Below are 19303 nucleotides of genomic sequence, written 5' to 3' on the forward strand. Positions count from 1 at the left end.
TTTTCTACCATGACTTAAAGACATCTCCTGAAGAGCATGCCATCTTGCTCTCAGATCCACCTCTCAGTCCCACCACAAACAGGGAGAAGCTGGTGGAGGTCTTATTCGAGTCCATGAATAGCCTTGCTATGTATGTGGCCTATCAGTCTGTATTGTCCACTTATTCTTATGGGAAAGTCAGTGGTTTGGTCGTGGAATCAGGCTATGGAGTTAGCCATACAGTACCAGTTTTTCAAGGTTATATTCTTCCCCATGCCACTGAGAGGATGGACATTGCAGGGACAGACTTGACCACTCACTTGATGAGACTTCTGCAAGAAACTGTATGTATGTTCAATGAGAAAACCAGGCACATTGTTGAAGACATAAAGCAAAAATGTTGTTACGTTGCTTTTGACTATGAACATGAATTAAGTCTCCCAGAGAATGACTATTTGGTGGACTACAAACTACCTGATGGCCAAGTTATCACCATAGGAAAGGAGAGATTCCAATGCCCAGAGATTTTATTCAGGCCTCCTCAAATGGAGGGGCTTTCTCTAGATGGTATCCACAATATGGCACAAAGGAGCCTACAGAAAGTTCCAGTGGAGTCCATGAAAGAGATCCATGAAAACATTTTTTTGTGTGGAGGATCAACCCTCTTTGAAGGATTCACCGAGAGGTTCAGTAAAGAGTTCCTTCAGCATCAATCACAGCACAAATCAACTGTCCTCTCTGTACCTGAACGAGAGTATTCCACTTGGCTTGGAGGCTCTATCTTAGCATCTCTAACATCCTTCCAGTCTTGTTGGGTTTATGCACAACAATACAAGGAGCATGGTCCACATATTGTGTATCGCAAGTGCTATTGAAAAATCAAAATCATAATGATTGCTAAAGGGAAAAAAAGTATATTTCTCCATTAGATGTCCAAGAAATAAAGAAAATTGCATTTATGATAACTTATAATTCTGACTATTTGTTGTGAATGGACTGAATATTCTTTATCTAAAGATAGAACTGTAGTACTACCTATCTTCTCAGCTTGTCTCTTTCTTAGCTTTTTTGTTCCTTTAACTTTATTTGCATATACGATCACTAATTCTCATTTATGTTTTTCTTCAAAGATAATATATTTCCTAAATTATTGCATCTCTTTTAGCAGCAGGGGACAGGAAAATTATTCAGTGTTATTCTTATTTTCTGAATGTGGTAGTCTTTGTCATAATCATCTGCTTTTGTTCTGATTTTTTTGGACTTCATAATCTCTCCTCCCTAATGTTTCTCCAAACATGCCCTGTCTGATTAAAGTCTTCCCTTTTATCTTTTTCCTGCTTTATGGTTTATCTACTCACTTTCATAACAAATGAACTTCTTATGCTGCTTTTGTGCAAATAACAGGCCAGTCTTTTGGTTGCTTGCTGCCATCACTGACTCTTCCCTTAGCTTTGCCAGACTACCTGCCTTCTCCTTTTGGATAAGTGGTTTCAGGGCCGGTGCAACCCGGTAAATGCGGTAAGCATGGCGGGGGGGGGGGGGGGGGGCGCCGACCTCTGGAGGGTGCCACAAGCCATGCTTACCGCTGCTGGGTGGCTCGGGGTCCCCACATACCCGCCCTCAGCTCCCCAACAGCCCTACTTTTGTTCCTGCTGCCCTGCTTTTAAATCTTTTATTTTACCTCAAGTTGCAGCAGGAATTAAAAGCACAAAAGTACATAAGTATTGCAACACTGGGACAGACCAAGGGTCCATCAAGCCCAGCATCCTGTTTCCAACAGTGGCCAATCCAGGTCACAAATTCCTGGCAAGATCCCAAAAAAGTTCAATACAAATCATGCTGCTTATCCCAGAAATAAGCAGTGTATTTTCCCCAAGTCATTTTAATAATGGTCTATGGACTTTTCCTTTAGGAAGCCAGCCAAACCTTTTTTAAACCCTGCTAAGCTAACTGCCTTTACCACATTCTCTGGCAACGAATTCCAGAGTTTAATTATATGTTGAGTGAAGAAAAAGTTTATCCAATTCATTTTAGATTTATTACTGTGTAGCTTCATTGCATGCCCCCTAGTTCTAGTATTTTTGGAAAGAGTAAACAAATGATTCACGTCTACCCGTTCCATTCCACTCATTATTTTATAGATCTCTATCATATCTCCCCTCAGCCATCTTTTCTCCAACCTGAAGAGCCCTAGCCACTTCATCCTTTCCTTATAGGGAAGTCGTCCCATCCCCTTTATCATTATCGTCACCCTTCTCTGTACCTTTTCTAATTCCACTATATCTTTTTTGAGGATGGATGTTGCGGAGAAGAGGATGGGCAGGTGGGGCTGGGTTTGGAACTGGTACTTGGGGGGCTGAAAAGGGGGGCAGGTGGGGGCTCAGGCAAGTCACTGGACAGGGAGAGAAATATAGGGGGCAAAGGAGAGTTGCTGGACATGGATGAGAGAGGAGGGCAGGGGAGAAAGGAGAAATCGCTGACATGGTGGGGAGGATAGGGGCAAAGGAGAAACACTGGACATGGATGGGAGGGGAGGATAGGGCAAAGGAGAAACACTGGACATGGATGGGAGGGGTGGACAGAGGAGAATCGCTGGACATGGATGGGAGGCGATGGCAGGGGAAAGAGGAGAAATCACTGGACATGGAAGGGAAGGCAGAGGAGAGAGAATTGCTGGACATGGAGGGATGGAAGGGGGCAGGGGATAGAGGAGAATTGCTGGATATGGATGGAGAGGAGGGAAGACAGAGATGGAGTTGCATATGGATGGAGGGGAGAGAGGAGAAATTCTGGATATGGATTGAGGGGGAAAAATGCTGGACGTGGATGGAGGAGAGGGAAGATAGAGGAAGGAGATACTTATGGATAGCAGGGAGGGAAGAGAGAAGAAGGAGATGTATACTGATGTAGATGAGGATAAGGGAAGAGAGGAGAAAACTGCACATGGAGAAAATACGCAAAAGCTGGATCCACTCTATACCTCCTCCAGTCAAGTCTGCAGAGGATCCAGCTTTTACTTATGGATGTAGGGCAAGAAATGAAGAAGAAAGGAGGAAAGTAAAGAAATAAATGGAAAGGAAGCCCTGGAAACGGAGTTAAGAGAACAGTTAGAGAGCAGCAGAATTAGAGACTGGGACCAACATGATCAGAAAAACAAAGTCACCAGACAACAAAGGTAGAAAAAAATCATTTTATTTTCATTTTAGTGTTTGGAATATGTCCAATTTAAGAACTTACATCTGCTGTCTTATTTTGCAATGTTTAGCAATGTGTTTCTTTCTGTTTTTCTGGTATTATGCTGCATGCAGAAACTGGCTTATTAGGATTTCAGGTTAATTTTTGAAGAATTTGAAGTAGGGCTATCTCTGCTCTGCATATGTGACTGCAAGGCCAAGTGTCTGAATAGGAATCTGTTTGTTAGGTTCTGAGATTTTGATAACATATTGTTTCAGATTTGGCAAGACTGTTCTCCTAATTCCTGGTCTGTATGCTAATTTGGTTTGTGTCATTTTGAGTATACTGGAGCTGTAACAGCTTACAGACATTATTTATAATGAAGAGAAACCCACAAGTTATTTTTCTTTTCCTATACTGTAATATTTTCAGTGATGTCTGTTTATGTGCGCCATGGCTAGTAAAAAGGATGTAGCTACTGTGGGTGTGGCTACTGTAGGGGCAGAGCCATAGTGATCCTGCCCCTGGATGGGTAGGGGACGCCGACTAATAGGCTGCAGAAGGGCGCCAGAAACCCTAGCACCGGCCCTGAGTGGTTTCTACCTGAATCTAAGCAGAGAAAAACTGCACTTTTCCTTAGCTTTTGTCTCATTCTGTCCATATAATTATTTCAATATACCCTACCAATTTATACTCTGGAATCCACTTCCTAGGCAAGTAGACACAGTTACCTTTTATCATTTCCTTCCAATATTTTTAAATACCAGAACGCTGTCATTTCAAAAACAGAAAACATAGTAGATGATAACAGGAAAAGATTAATTGGCCTACTTGACTTGCCCATTTCATTCTGGTCTACACTCCTAAGGAGGTATCTCAGCTACCACAGCACCTTGTTCACATATAGGATATTGCTTCTTATTGAAGCCAGTTTTTTTCCATCTTTCTCTTTGGATCCCTACCATCCTGTATTGATGGGCATTCAGTGCTAATCAGTAAACTTTTTAGCGGTCAAAATAGGTCTGCTATTTATGCAGCCTATTTTAACAGCTAAACATAGCTGGCTTGGTATGGAATATCCAAGTCTAACCAGTTATGTTGTGCGATATAGCTGGTAAGCGGCTAGCCACTAACTGCAGATATTCAGCGGAAGCTAACTGGTTATCTTTTGCTGAATATTATCAGTTAGGCATTAAGGGGCCCTTTTACTAAGGTGCGCTGAACAATGGCCTGCGCTAGTGTAGGCACATGTTTTGGACGCGTGCAGATCCATTTTTCAGCATACCCGTAAAAAATGCCTTTTCTTTTCTTGGACGAAAATGGACGTGCGGCAAAATGAAAATTAGCTCGTATCCATTTTTGGTCTGAGACCTTACCGACACCCATTCACTTAGTGGTAAGGTCTCATGCATTAACCAGGTGGTAATTGTCAATGCGCATACAATGCCGATTACCGCCCGGTTAGTGCCATGTGCAGGAAAATCAAATATATTTTCCAGCATGCATAGTGGACGCATGTTAAAAATTAAATTACCGCCCGGGCCATGCAGTAGTCGGGCGGTAGTTCCAAATTGGCGCTTATTGGGCGTGCATAGGCACCTACACAGCTTAGTAAAAGGGTCCCTAAAACACTGTTTAACCGGTCAGTGGCCATTCCTCACTGCTTAAATAGTGCTGAATATCGGAGGGAGGGGAGGGAATTACAGGCTAGTAGGTAACTAGAAGACAGACACCGAGGCTTTGTAGTGATGATCTTCTGGCTTAGAACAGGGACATAATGGTCCAGAGAGATTCTAAACTAGAATTACTGGAGTGGATGCTGGTAAAGATGGAGCAACAGATGGCACAGTTAGATGAACAAATGCAACTGAATCATGCAATGGTGCAGGTGATATGCACACTGACCTGCAGAATGGGAATGCTATGTGAGAGGATGACCAAAAAGTATAATACCAGAGAATACTCTAACTAGGAGATAATGAAGTGAGGGGATTGACCTAGAACAGTTCTGGGTGACTAAGAACTATTAAATAATTAGTAGAGAGGTTCTCAGAGTGGTGAACTCACCCAAAGCGAGGCACCACAATAAAGTGACGCCTCTTAGGGTGGACATGTTTCTCTATCATGGAACTTCTCGCACATATATTTTTTGTAACAAATTTTTTAAAGCAACACCACCTGTGTTCACAACAAAATATAACTTAATGTGTAAATGCTTAACTGTCACAAATCTCAGAACCGAACGAGTCGATCCTGTCAGAGGATGAAGCATATCCCTACAGCCAGCCCACTGTGACCACCAGCAAGCCCCCATGGCTAGGCATACCCATTAGTGCTGAGAAGCATTATGCCATAAGAGCTGTCTCCAAGAGGTCTGTGACTGCCATTTGGTCAGGACCAGCTCCAAAGATTCCAGGGAGCAGACATGCCTCACCACCCACTATGCAGCAACAAAAATATCACAGTGTCTTGCCACACTATCACCCTTGGTCTTCCCACTGTTTGCTGCTGCAGCCTGGGAGGCTGGAATGGATACTGGGGAATCTGTTAAAGATTTATATATTGCGTAGGTTTGTGTTCTGGAATATTCTATTTCAGATTAATAGTGCCATCTGCTGTAAGGTGGTTTAATTTCTACACCAGTGAGGGAGTGTTCCTAGGAGCACCTGCCACTAAACCACTCATTCCCTCACACCCACTCATTCATTCCCTCATATATTCATGCCAGCTCGCACAAATGAATGTATCCACCTGCAGGCACAACATTTTATTGCTACTGATGAAAATGAAACATGTCTATGTACAATGCTTCTCGCATGTACTTTACAACTTGGTCTTTTTAATTGCAAACCAACAGCAGTTTTACAAACTCCATTATCTTTACTGGCCATGGAATTGTTAGTCCTTTCTCAGTGTAGAGGCAGGCATCACTTTAGATTTAATTTCTGAGTCAAAGACCTTTATAGTTTTTTTAAAAATCTTTTTAGTTTGTGCATCATAATTACAATGGCTCTTTAGTTAGACTTTTACATTTGCATCTCCATGATTGATGTATTTCACTAACACATGGCTGCAATTTTTATTTTGGCCCCTCTGTGATTTAATTTTACGTCACCATTCCTATTATTGCTTCCACTTTTGTGGTTTGTTTCTGTCTCTTTTGGTGCTTACCATGCCAGCTCACCTGAAAAGTAGAGATAAGGGTCAGAAAATTGAAAAGGAACTACCCACAACTACTTTGTTGACCTTTAATTGTTTGAGTTTGTCTAGGACACTGGAAGTCATAGGAGGGATGTGTCATATTGAAGGCTGAGTTAGGTTGTCATTATTGTGTCATACTGAAACCAATAGAACATCTGTGAGAATTCTGTAATAGTGAGTAAAGTGGCAAAAGCTAGTGAGTGCCTGAAGAAGGTATCTGCATATTTGTTTTGCAAATTAAAACATTTTTTTTCCATAAGCTGACAAAGTGCTATGACCAACTAGCTTGTGAATAAGCAGTGCAAGTATTTCAACATGAGTACCTTGATTGGAAAAGAATATCCCTTTCATGAATCTAATGCAGTGGTTCTGGATATGGGCTCTGGAAGCTGTAAGGCAGGGTATTCGGGTGCTGCTAATCCAAGCAGCATTGTGGATTCAGTGGTTGGATACACGCTGAAGAAGTCGTTAACAACTGGGGAGCCAAAGCAAGAAACGTGGATAGGCAGGGCTGCAAGGATGAAATCAAACTTGATGTTGGTGGAGTTTTTGAAAGATGGTGCCATTGCAGACTGGGAGGCAATTGAAAACCTGTGGAGATACATTTTGTATAAGGAGCTGGAAGTGTTGCCAGAAAAACATGCAGTACTCCTTTCAGATTCTCCTTACAGCCCTATCACTCAAAGGGAAACTATGGCCGAGATCCTCTTTGAATATTTTAATGTCCCTGCTATGCATGTGGCCCACCGGCCAGTCCTAGAAATGTATTCCTATGGATGTACTACAGCTTTGGTGGTACACAGTGGCAGTCAAATTACCCAGGCTGTGCCAGTGCATGAAGGATACATCCTGCCACATGCTATTGAAAAAATGGACTTGGCTGGTCTGAGCCTGACTACTTATCTGCAGAAGCGTTTTCAAAAAGCTGCCCCTCACTTGAATTTAATACCTAATTACATCATGGATGATGTCAAGCACAAGTGTTGTTATATCGCCTTGGACTTTAAAAAGGAGTTAAATCTGTACAAACAAAATGACTTAATACATTACAAGCTCCCAGATGGGCATGTTCTGTGCCTTGGGAAGGAGCGGTACAAATGTCCCGAAACTCTCTTTACACCTTCAGTGTTTGATGTTCCTCTAAATGGCATACATTATTTGGTAGCAAGTAGCTTAAAGAAGATTCCATCTTCAATCAAAGAAGAAGTGTTTAAGAATATTTTGTTGAGTGGAGGTTCCACCATGTTCAAAGGTTTCTGTGAGAGGTTTTGTAAGGAAGTACAGAATGTTGTGTCAGATACCTTCTCCCCAATGATCTACTCAGTTCCAGAGAGAAAAGATTTAGCTTGGGTAGGAGGTTCTATCTTGGCTTCTCTGAATTCTTTTCAAACTTTTTGGGTCCATCAGGAGGAATATAAAGAAAGTGGTCGATCGATTGTACACCAGAAGTGCTACTAAGTGGTAGCATCAAACTGTCAATGAAATGAAAGGTTTCTGCATTAGGCAATAAAGTTGCAAAGTTGAGAATGATGTGAAGGATGGACTTTCTTCTAAATATAATCAAACACTATGTTTTTTTTCATAATCAGCTTATTCAGTGAGGTCATGTGTGCACTATATATTTCACATTTTCCTTGCATTTCCCTGTTCTGTTTTGATCTATTTCTTAAACATTGAAACAGAGAATGTAAGGGTAGAAAAAGATCACATAGTCCATCCAGGTTGCCTATCCACAACAACTGCTTATTCCTACAATTCCTATCACTCCCTCTGAGACTCTCTGTGTTGGTCCCATGCTTTCTTGAATACTGTCCTCATCTCCCGCTTCCTAAGCATTTATACTATAGAGATATATAAATGTCTGACATAGATCTCCCTTCTCCTGCCTTTCTTCCAAAGTATATGTACTGTGATCTTTAAGTCTGTCCCCAGGTTTTGTGATGAAGACTGAAGACCCTTTTACTAGCCACCTTCTGGAATGATTCCATCCTATTTATATCCTGTTAAAGGCACGGTATCTGGAATTGTATACAGTACTCCAAATAAGGTCTCACCAGAGACTTACAAAGAGACACTATCACCATAGCCTCCCCAGCTGCAAGCAGACCTGTATAGCACAGGAATAGTCAGAATTAGCTGCTGCAGTGCAGCCTGCAGCGGGACCTGCTGTCACTACCTTCGGGTTTCTGCATTGGGCAACAGCCGGCCCCACTGCCCTGGGACTCCCTTTGTTCTCCTCTCCCCCCAACTCACAAACTAGCCCTGTGGACAGCAGTCTCAGGTCTCTACCCACTCTAGCAATTATTGCAGGACTGCCTCAGGACTTGGCCTTCCCCCTATTACGCATCCTGCCTCCTCTGACGCAACTAATTTCCTGCTTCCGTGAGGGTGGGATGCAACACAGGAAGAATGTCAAGGCCTACTATGATAGCTAGAGTGAAGACCGCAGCAGAGAAAGATATCAAGGCAGCCAGGCAGGCAAGTATCAATTTGATTTGGATTTATTTCAGACTGCTTCATTGAGGGAGGGGGAGGAGGAGGAAAAGAGTAAGACTAAGGCCAGGGACAGGGAGAGACTGGAACGGGGGGGAGGGGGGGATGAAAATGGAGTGGAACTAAGAGGGACAGCATGCACACCTGGTCTGAAGTTGAAGACATGGAAGGGATTATCTACTGCCAGTAGGTTCTGACTGAAATGTACCTAAACTTTAACTGACTGACAACCCCATCATGTAGTCTTTGAAATTCTATTGATTAATTAGGCAAAATTTAAATTTAAAGGATGCACAGACGGGTCTGAAGTTGAAGACATGGAAGGTATTATCTACCTCTACGTCATGAACTGCATGTGTTTCACAATGGCAAGAAAATACTCTGTATTCTACTGCTATTAGGTTGATTTCCATCCAAGCGTCCATTGATTTCTAAAGTGTACCACAGCCTGTAGTGCATCAGGAAACCATAGACATAACAGCATGGCAGTCCCAGTACAAGCATACACATTTTAAAGCCTTTTCATTAATCAGTTTACCAAATGGGTTGTGTAATGTTAATAAATGTTTATCAGATATAACTTTCTGAAGTGATTGAATCACTTGCGGATACTTATAAACAACATTATGGTACAGCGTGAAAGTCATTATCTGGAAGGAAGTTTAGAGCACGGGCTAAGAACCAGAGGTGCCTGGTTCAAACCCCATGGCAGTTTCTTGTGATCTTGGGCAAATTACTTAACTCTACTGTTGAAAACACAAAACATTTTACACTAATACGTCTCTTTATCTTCGATCCTTAACTGTTCTCTACGTCCCAAGTAGAACTCTGAGATCAAAGGACTCAAATACAAATCAACCTATGCATCCAGCTTCTCCTATATAAGCAAACAACTATGGAACGCACTACCAAACACCGTGAAAACAACATATGACCACCTAAACTTCCGGAAACTACTAAAAACTCACCTGTTCAAAAAGGCATACCCGAACGATCCAACTTAAATGTCTCAACTCTGCAACACAACAAAACCAAAGCTCTCATTGGACATAAATGAACTCTTCCTCCTCATGATTCCTAAATCTGTCTGTCACGCATGAACTTTGCTCTACCACAACCTCATTCTGTATTTGTTCATACCGATATTGGCGATCGCCTCTACAGTACTATGTAAGCCACATTGAGCCTGCAAATAGGTGGGAAAATGTGGGATACAAGTGTAACAAATAAAATATCACAGCATAGACTGGTCATTCCTCCTATTACTGGATTTCCATTCAAAGAAGTGCATTATTTTGTCTGGCATCTGCTTTATGGAACCAGCTTCTACAAATATTCAGGAAACAGAATCTTTGCCTAAATTAAAAAAAAAACAAACTGAAAACATAGGGCCTCTATGGAGGGGCTGGCATCATCTACAAACACTTTTTTCAATATATATACTGAAGTCTTCACTGTTTAATGTTGTTGCCACTTTATTCTTTGACATATGATGCATATCTAATATCTACATTTAATAAAAGGTATTACTTGTGACTATTTTACTTTTACTTATTTTTGTGTGTGTGTGTGTGTGTTGTCAGACAATTATGGATGTAAGCCCCACCCCTGACCCCGCCCCTTTCACCTCTCAAACAGTTGGGCCACCGACCACCTATGACTATCACTTCCTTATTCCTCCTAGCAATTTGTCTTCCCCTGCATCCATCATCCTCTTGGCATTTGCCATTGCCTTACGTCTGTGGCCGTGACCACCCTCAGACTTACCTTATTCCTGGGGGTCAGCTTCCTAGCTGGCTCCTGTTTCTTCTGTCTGCCCTTTCTGAGCTAGCTCTGGCTCTCTGTGCTGGCTGCATCCAGCAGCATGACACTAATTGCCTCACTATACTGCACCTGTGGGTGTTGCCTGGGTTAGCTCTCTCTCTCTCTCTCTCTCTGTGTGCTGGCTACTTCCAGCATGACTCTAATTGCTTCACTACACTACACCTGGGTGTGGGAAGCCTCTCTGTGTTTCACTGTGCTTTCGGCCTGCTCTGTGGTTTGTGCCTGAACAGCCTCCGTAGTTGCTTAGAGATTGCTGCAGCTGTGCCTTTGGTGTTGAAGGGCTTTATTAAGCACTTAGAGACTGCAGCCTTTGCCTTTGCATTGCCAATGCCTCCGCAGTGCCTTAGGTCCCGAGGTTAGTGTGCTGTTTGCACAGTTAGCTTTCCTTGTCTTTTCTTGTGGGCTTCCATCCCTTCTGCTTTGCGAGTTACTATCACCTGTGGGCCTTGCCTTCTGGCTCAGGGTATTATTGCTCTGTGGGCTTTCAGCTCTTCTGTGTTTATTGCTCTGTGGGCTTTCAGCCCTTCTGTGTCTATTGCCCTGTGGGCTTCCAGCTCTTCTGTGTCTATTGCCCTGTGGGCTTCCGGCCCTTCTGTGTCTATTGCACTGTGGGCTTCCAGTCCTTCTGTGCCCATTGCTCTGAGGGCCTCCAGTCTATCTGCGTATATCCATTTTACCTGTGGGCTTCCAGGCCTTCTGGGTGTATTACTGCGGCCTGGGGGTTTCCAGCCTTTCTGTGGGCTTCTAGCCTTTCTGGGTGTATCTCTCTGACCTGCAGGCTTTCAGCCTTTCTGTGTTTATTATTCTCTGTGGGCTTCTAGCCTTTCTGTTATCCCTGTACAGTGGTGCAGCAGCACACTGTCTGAGTCTAGTTCCGTGCCCTGTCGCCCTCGTGTATCCCAGACCCAGGGTGGGTCCTCTGGATCTTCAGTTCCTGCCTTATCCTGCAAGTCCTGCCAGCCACCTGCACTTCGGAGCTCAACTCCGGAGGAACGGTGGCTAAGTGCAGGTGAAGCTGTTCCTGTTTCGTCTGTTCTAGTTGCCTGCCTTGTACTACTCCAGTCCAGAGTTCCAGTACTGCTCTTCTGTGTTTCCAGTCCTGAGGTGGTCTTGCCTGCCGCTCCTCGCCAGTGGCCCAAGGGCTCACGAACTCCAGTCCTGCCTCGAGAACCTGACAGAATGCCAAGGCCCTTGAGAACGCAACACTTATGTACTTGTTTGGTTACTTAAGACCATCAGAGATTATCCCCAGATATCACTCTTCTGTAGTGTACAGAAGATCCTCACCACACACCATATCACTCCCTTGGGGCTTTGCATCTCAAATGTATGATCCTACTTGTTTGGCAGCCAAAATCATGCTTGGCTCTATCTCTGATCCACATTATATGGTTTCCAAGGGCTCTTTCAAAATAAAAATCCTGGTGCACTCTCTCCTTTCACCAACCAAAACCCCTTAAGGTGACAGGTACAAGTACCAATGTTAGGGGTAATTTTATACAGGTTTTTCATTATGTATAATTGCAGAAAAGGGCTTTTATGAAATTGCACAGCTATGCACATCTATAAAGTCTGTATACTGAAAGATTGCACATACCATTATGCAAGCAGTGTATAGACATTCCCAAGGGTGTAATTTGGGCATTTGAGTTGTAATGTATGCATGTATTTATAAAATACACTGGGACACACATAGAACATGCATACAAATGTATATCAGCCTTGGAGCAGATATAAATTTGTGCATGGGAATTTGCACACTATTGGAGCTGGTTCTGGGTGCTGATTTAATCAAGACATGTAGGCGTTTATGTTACCATTATAAAGTAGTATTCAAAATAGGGATTTTTTTTACCTTTTCACCTAGGTACTCTGTTATTAAATTACCGATGTTGTGATGAATACAAATAATTGTAAGACTTCCCTAGTATTTCCTTTTAATGTGTTCTTTGGAATCTTATACCTTTGTACATTCTACAAGATAACTCTTATAAAATTAAAAAAAAGCATTGAAAACGTACTGTATGCAACACCCCATGGAATGAATATTACTAAAGTGATAGATTTTTCCAAAGCCCTGGGGGGAGAGAACTCCCTGGGTGGGAGGAAGCCCAGCCCATGGGGAGTAGCTTTGAAATAAAATGCAGAGAAATAGTGCCCTGGTACTGAAGAGTGACAGGGAGGGAGGAGTTTGGAAGGAGATAAAGCTAAAGTTATGCCCTTTAGGGGTGTCTTTTAGTTGCCTGTCATCTTTTGTTGCCTGATGGTCCCCTGCCAAGAGACCAGGAAGAGAAAAAGAGCGAGGACTGCTTGCAGTAAAGGAGGGTTGTGGCTCCTGAAAGTGGCAACCGGTAGTTTGTGTGTGCTCCGGGTAGGCAGAGGAGAGACCCAGCCCGGGAGTAGGGGATTGGAGTCACGGAGAGCTTGGTCCTGAGACCAGGGTTGATCTAGAGAGGGGTCACACCACTGGAAGAGGGTCAGACCAGCAGAGAGGGTCTGAGCCCGCAGAGACTGAATTTGTGCTGAGAGGAGAAACAGCCACTGAAAATAGCACCGCCTTACAGGATAGGCATAGACAGGAGAAAGTGTACATACCTGTAAATATAACACCAAGTATCTTGTAAATATAATTCAGGGAAGAAGTGGAAAAGGGAGTTCCCTTTTGGGAATAACAGCAAGGAATACTTTGGATTGATAATTTGCCAGTTGCAAGAGTTCAAATAAAGGTTTTGCAGTTGTTTGAGACTTTTTGAGTACTGCCTGGTTTGTAGAAGAGAGAGACCTGAGGGAACAGATCAGCTCCAGAGGACAAAGCACAGCCTCTCAAACCCACAGATCGCTAATCCGGACCATAGACCCACTTCCAAGCTTGACTGAATGTGTGTTTGAACTGATAAGTGAGGGGAGATTGGCCCTGAATGTGAAACTGACCTGACATCTGTTTTGTGGCCCGGGGCCTGAGCTAGCGTATGGATGAGACCCGGATTACATGTATTACTTTATTAAAGTTTTCTTTTAAGATTTTTGTTGATTTTTAATAGAAAATAGGTATTCTTTTAATCTACTTTGACTGTGCTTCACAAGCAATGATTAGTTGTAAAAAAGACTGGCTTAAACTCTTCTGGCTTACACCTCCGTAAGTTCAAATCTCTTTATCTTCTCTTTTCTTCCATGAAACATAGGACAACTTTTTCTAAGGCTTATTCAAGAACATTCCTGATCAGGTAGATGTCTCAGATCTTTTTCTTTACTGATCTGACCTCCAAGTGCTCCAGTAATGCAACTTGCAAAACACTTTTCAGAACACTCCAAACTCCTTCCTCTTTTCAAGGTTCTCTGACCTCTAAGGGATGTCTCTGTAGAAACATTTCCAAAACTTCTCTTTACTTCTCTGGCTCACTGAGCCACCAGGGGTAATAATATAAAATCCTCAAATGTCTCAGAAATATCTCCCTCTTCTGCTTTTTAGTTCCTGAGCCACCTTGACTCTTAGGGTCCTCTCTTGTTAGCCAGTTACTCCAACCAAGAGTGTCAGCCCTATCCAGGTAGATTTTCAGTTTGAAGACAAAAATCTTCCAAGCATTTTGGATTTCTTCTTGTGACCTGCAACCTCCTGGCCACAGAACTTCACTCCAGAGAGTCTGGCAACTCCAGCTGCTGTTGAGTTCCAACCCTCCTGTGGATAGAGAAGATGGGAAACTAGAAAAGATCTCTTTTTCCTTTGTCCTTAGACTAGTTTGGTGTTTCAGAACCTGACTTCTATTAGCCCAGGAACTCACCTCATGAATTCTGTGCCTTTTAGAAGAATGGCATTAAAAAAAAAAAAAAAAGGAAAAGACAAAATCCCTCCCATTCACTGGGTTATAGACTCTTACCTGACATACTACTACTACTACTACTACTACTTAACATTTCTAGAGCGCTACTAGGGTTACGCAGCGCTGTACAAATTAACGAATAAGGACGGTCCCTGCTCAGAAGAGCTTACAATCTAAAGGACGAAATGTCAAGTTGGGGTAGATGAGATTTCCTGAGAAGAGATGTAGTGATTAGGTGCCGAAGGCGACATTGAAGAGGTGGGCTTTGAGCAATGATTTGAAGATGGGTAGGGAGGGGGCTCAGCGTATGGGCTCAGGGAGTTTGTTCCAAGCATGGGGAGAGGCGAGGCAGAAAGGGCGAAGCCTAGAGTTGGCGGTGGTGGTGAAGGGTACTGAAAGGAGGGATTTGTCTTGAGAGAGGAGGTTACGGGTAGGGATGTAAGGGGAGATGAGGGTAGAGAGGTAAGGAGGGGCTGCAGATCGAGTGCATTTGTAGGTGAGTAGGAGAAGCTTGAACTGTATTCGGTATCTGATCGGAAGCCAGTGAAGTGACTTGAGGAGAGGGGTGATATGAGTATATCGGTTAAGGCGGAAGATAAGACGTGCGGCAGAGTTCTGAATGGACTGAAGGGGGGATAGATGGCTAAGTGGGAGGCCGGTGAGGAGTAGGTTGCAGTAGTCAAGGCGAGAGGTAATGAGAGAGTGGATGAGAGTTTGGGAGGTGTGCTCGGAGAGGAAGAGGCGAATTTTGCTAATGTTATAGAGGAAGAAGCGACAGGTCTTGGCTATCTGCTGGATATGCGCAGAGAAGGAGAGGGAGGAGTTGAAGATGACACCGAGGTTGCGGGCAGATGAGACGGGGACGATGAGGGTGTTATCAACTGAGAAAGAGAGTGAAGGGAGAGGAGAAGTGGGTTTGGGTGGGAAAACAATAAGTTCAGTCTTGGCCATGTTCAGTTTCAGGTGGCGGTTGGGCATCCAGGCAGCAATGTCGGATAAGCAGGCCGATACCTTGGCCTGGGTTTCCGCAGTGATTTCTGGTGTGGAGAGATAAAGCTGGGTGTCGTCAGCATAAAGATGATAGTGGAAACCATGAGAAGAGATCAGGGAGCCTAAGGAAGAGGTGTAGATTGAAAAAAGAAGGGGCCCAAGGACAGATCCCTGAGGAACTCCAACAGAGAGCGGGATAGGGGAGGAGGACGAACCATGAGAGTGTACTCTGAAGGTACAATGGGAGAGATAAGAGGAGAACCAGGAGAGGACAGAGCCCTGGAACCCAAAGGAGGACAGTGTGTCAAGAAGTAGGTTGTGATTGACAGTGTCAAAAGCGGCGGATAGGTCGAGGAGGATGAGGATGGAGTAGTGACCTTTGGATTTGGCGAGGAACAGGTCATTGCAGACCTTAGATAGTGCCGTTTCTGTCGAGTGTAGGGGGCGAAAGTCGGATTGAAGCGGATTGAGGATGGCATGAGTGGAGAGAAAATCAATGCAGCGGCTGTGGATGGCGCATTCAAGTATCTTGGAGAGGAAGGGTAGGAAGGAAATGGGGCGGTAGTTGGAGGGACAGGTAGGGTCAAGTGATGGTTTTTTGAGGAGTGGTGTGACCACAGCATGCTTGAAGGTGTCCGGGACAGTTGCAGTGGAGAGAGAGAGGTTGAGGATATGACAGATGGTGGGGGTGATAGTAGGAGTGATGGTGATAAGTAGGTTGGTGGGGATGGGGTCTGAGGAACAGGTGGTGGATTTTGAGATGGAGAGGAGATGGGCGGTTTCCTCTTCGGTGATAGCAGGAAAAGAGGAGAAGGAGGCCTGGGTAGGTTGGTTGAGAGAGTGGGTTATAGGATGAAGAGGAGGAGAAGGTTTGGTGGTGAATTCGAGGTTGATCTTCTGGACCTTGTCACGGAAGTAGTCGGCCAGAGATTGAGGAGAGAGTGAGGGGGGTGGAGGGGTGGGAGCGGAGGGCACTTTGAGGAGGGAGTTGAGGGTGGCGAAGAGATGACGTGGGTTAGAGCTGAGGGAATTAGTCAGTTGGGTGTAATAGTCCTGTTTAGCGAGGAATAGGGAGGATTGGAAGGAGGACATCTTCTCATTTTACTGTCTCCTCCACAGAGGCATAGCTAGGTGGGGTGCAAGGGGAGCAGCTGCTCCCCCAAATGGATTTTGAATAAAATAGTGCCTATGCAGATCAGGCCTTCAGCTTCTCACTGATGTCTATTTTGCAAAAAGACTGCTCTCCCTGACATCAAAACCTGGCTATGCTTCTGCTCCTCCCATGGCATTCCTAATAGGGGAAACCATCTAGATATATATACTCTCATCCATTACATCGTAAAGGTACCAGGGACAAGTGACACCCAACAGCACACAGACACCATTCCCATCAGATACTGAGTTAATGTCTAAGGCAAAATACACCACGAAGAGGAATTAGTCTGGAGTTTTCTTACTCCTCCTCATATGTTATTTTGCTGGCATTAAGGGGGAGGCAAGCCAGCCTGCCCTTTTTTCCTTGGGTAAACAGCTATCTACTTGTGGAAAAGAACTGTGAAAACTGCCCTCCGTTTTGGTCCCCAAGACAAATTAGGCAATGGGAGATAAAGCGACTTACCCAAGATAACAAGGCGTGTCAGTGAGAGATGTGGGATCTGAACCCTGGTTTCTCTTGTTTATAGGTCATTGCTTCTTAAGCATTTTGCCTCCTCTCTCATGCCTTTTGCTTCCTCCACTGTCAGTCTCTCTGTTCCCTGTTCTAGGCAAGGCCTGTCATATTTTTCAAGCCAACCTAATTTTTAGCTTCTTTCCTGTGGAATGAGCTCGTCCCTGATGTCCAGGATGCCACCTCCCTATCTACTTTCAGGTCTAAATGTAAAACCTATCTGTTTCACATAGTTACAAAGTGCACTGGTGGACTACCATTAATGTTGTATCATTGTAATTAAGAAGTTTGCTGTATGCTTGCGGTTATGGAGAAGTAAAGCAATGAGATTCAAACTGGATGGAAAAGCGAACAGCTACAGAAATGTAGGATAGAACATAAGAGCACATGGAAAATAACAGATGAAATATACGACTATTAGTATACCACTAATCAAAAGATTTCATGAGCTAGAGAAGAATTAAAAAAAAAATAAAGAATTGGTCAAAAGGTCATGCATCTGTTCTCAGTAAAATCAGCGGAAAATGTAACATCATTGATGACACCTGTGTTGATGCGCATGGCTTCTCAGATTGAGTCAAGTTGTGGGCACTTTAAATTTCCCCTAGAAGTTTCCAAAGGAAACAAATTCTTGCTTGTAGCAGCCTGGAGATCCACAGAACAGATGGCCTGACGGTATCTTACCGCCATGTGGTGTCACTGTGGCAGGGCAAATTACCTTCCACAGCTCTGGTTTTAGTGTCTACCCTGACATCCCCAGGGTATTTATAATTTGAGCAGAAAGTGTTTTCATTTCTAAGCAAGAAAATAAGACCAGAGTTCCAGATTGCAGCTGCCTCCATATGACTTATATCTGCTTCTGCTGGCCTTCCAAAATCTAAGTTAATCCTTAATCAACTTTGAGTCCCAGTTTTGACCCAGTTTGCTAAAGACCTAAGATAGTATTAACTGATGGTGTTAACTTTGAGCTAGTCACATATTTATGTAATATCTTGCTGAATATCAACATCTCTAAATGGGTCTGATTTATCTTGACCAGAATGAACCTAACCATTAGGCAAGACTAAGTACTTCTACTAGCAGGGAGGGCGGGCAGTTTTCAAATAGCCTATATTATTCTGGAAGGTGTGGTATTGGAGGGGCATGAAAGACTATTCTATAACCTAGGGGGCACACACATTTATATGTGCATTATGTATATAAATGTTTAGAATAATGGCAAAAGTGCACATGTATGTATGTAAATTCAAATATTCTGCCTAAGTGCTATTTTGAAAATACCTGCTTAACTTACATGTCCTTTTACTAAAGCGCGATAACAGATTTAGTGTGTGCTAAATGCCATGCATCCCACTGGATTCCTATGGGCTGCATGGCATTTAGTAAATGCAATCATTAAGGTGTGTTAAATCCATTAGTTGTGCATTAGTTAAAGCCAGTGGCGTAGGAAGGGGGGGGGGGGGGGCGGGAGGGGCGGTCCGTGGGGGGTGCCGGCCCCACTGGTTCCCTGCTCCCTCTGCCCTGGAACAGGTTACTTCCTGTTCCGGGGCAGAGAGAGCAGGGAACCAGCGGGGCCGACGCAGCTCTGAGTGACGTGCACTCAGGGCGGATCGGCCCTCCCGCAGGTAAGAATGCGGTCCGGGGGGGGGGTGTGTGCTCGGGGGGGGGGGGGGGTCGCGCCATGCTGCACCCGGGGGGGGGGGGGGGTGCGCAGCGGCGACCCGCCCCAGGTGCCATTAGCCCTCGCTACGGCACTGGATAAAGCACCACTTAATGTGTTATTTGCAAGGAGGGAATGCACAAGGGTGAAGCATGAGTGTGACATAAGCATGGCTCCCACTTACATGCATAATGCAGTTATATGTGTCCCTGCCACACTTAGGCACTTGCTGTTAACTCCAGCTCTATGGGTGGTGTAAATGAAGGCACATAGGTGCATCAATACTGTGTTACCCTAGTATTCTATAATGGAACCTAGGTACCTCCTTCTGTGCACCCTAGGGACATCTAAATAGAAATGTCCGGTTATAGAATCTCTCCCAAGAGACTTAAAGATTAATAGGGGAACAAGCACAAGGCTGAAGATTTGGCTAGACATTTGCATTGCTAGGAGTGGGCCTGGGAGGGCACAGGCCCATCCACTTTGAGCTGAAGCCCA

At 44.1% G+C, this 19303-nt stretch overlaps 1 protein-coding gene across 1 annotated transcript in view; it reads left to right on the plus strand.

Moving 5' to 3' along the window:
- The first annotated feature begins 6669 nt into the window (after positions 1–6669).
- LOC115480950 (actin-like) overlaps positions 6670–19303 on the plus strand; it is an 81029-nt gene continuing 68395 nt past the window's right edge. The window contains exon 1 of the mRNA XM_030219934.1: positions 6670–7704. Coding sequence (XP_030075794.1) covers positions 6670–7704 — 1035 coding nt within the window. The remainder of the gene's footprint in view (positions 7705–19303) is intronic.

This window comes from Microcaecilia unicolor, chromosome 11, assembly GCF_901765095.1.
Source record: "Microcaecilia unicolor chromosome 11, aMicUni1.1, whole genome shotgun sequence".
NCBI classification, from domain to species: Eukaryota; Metazoa; Chordata; class Amphibia; order Gymnophiona; family Siphonopidae; genus Microcaecilia; species Microcaecilia unicolor.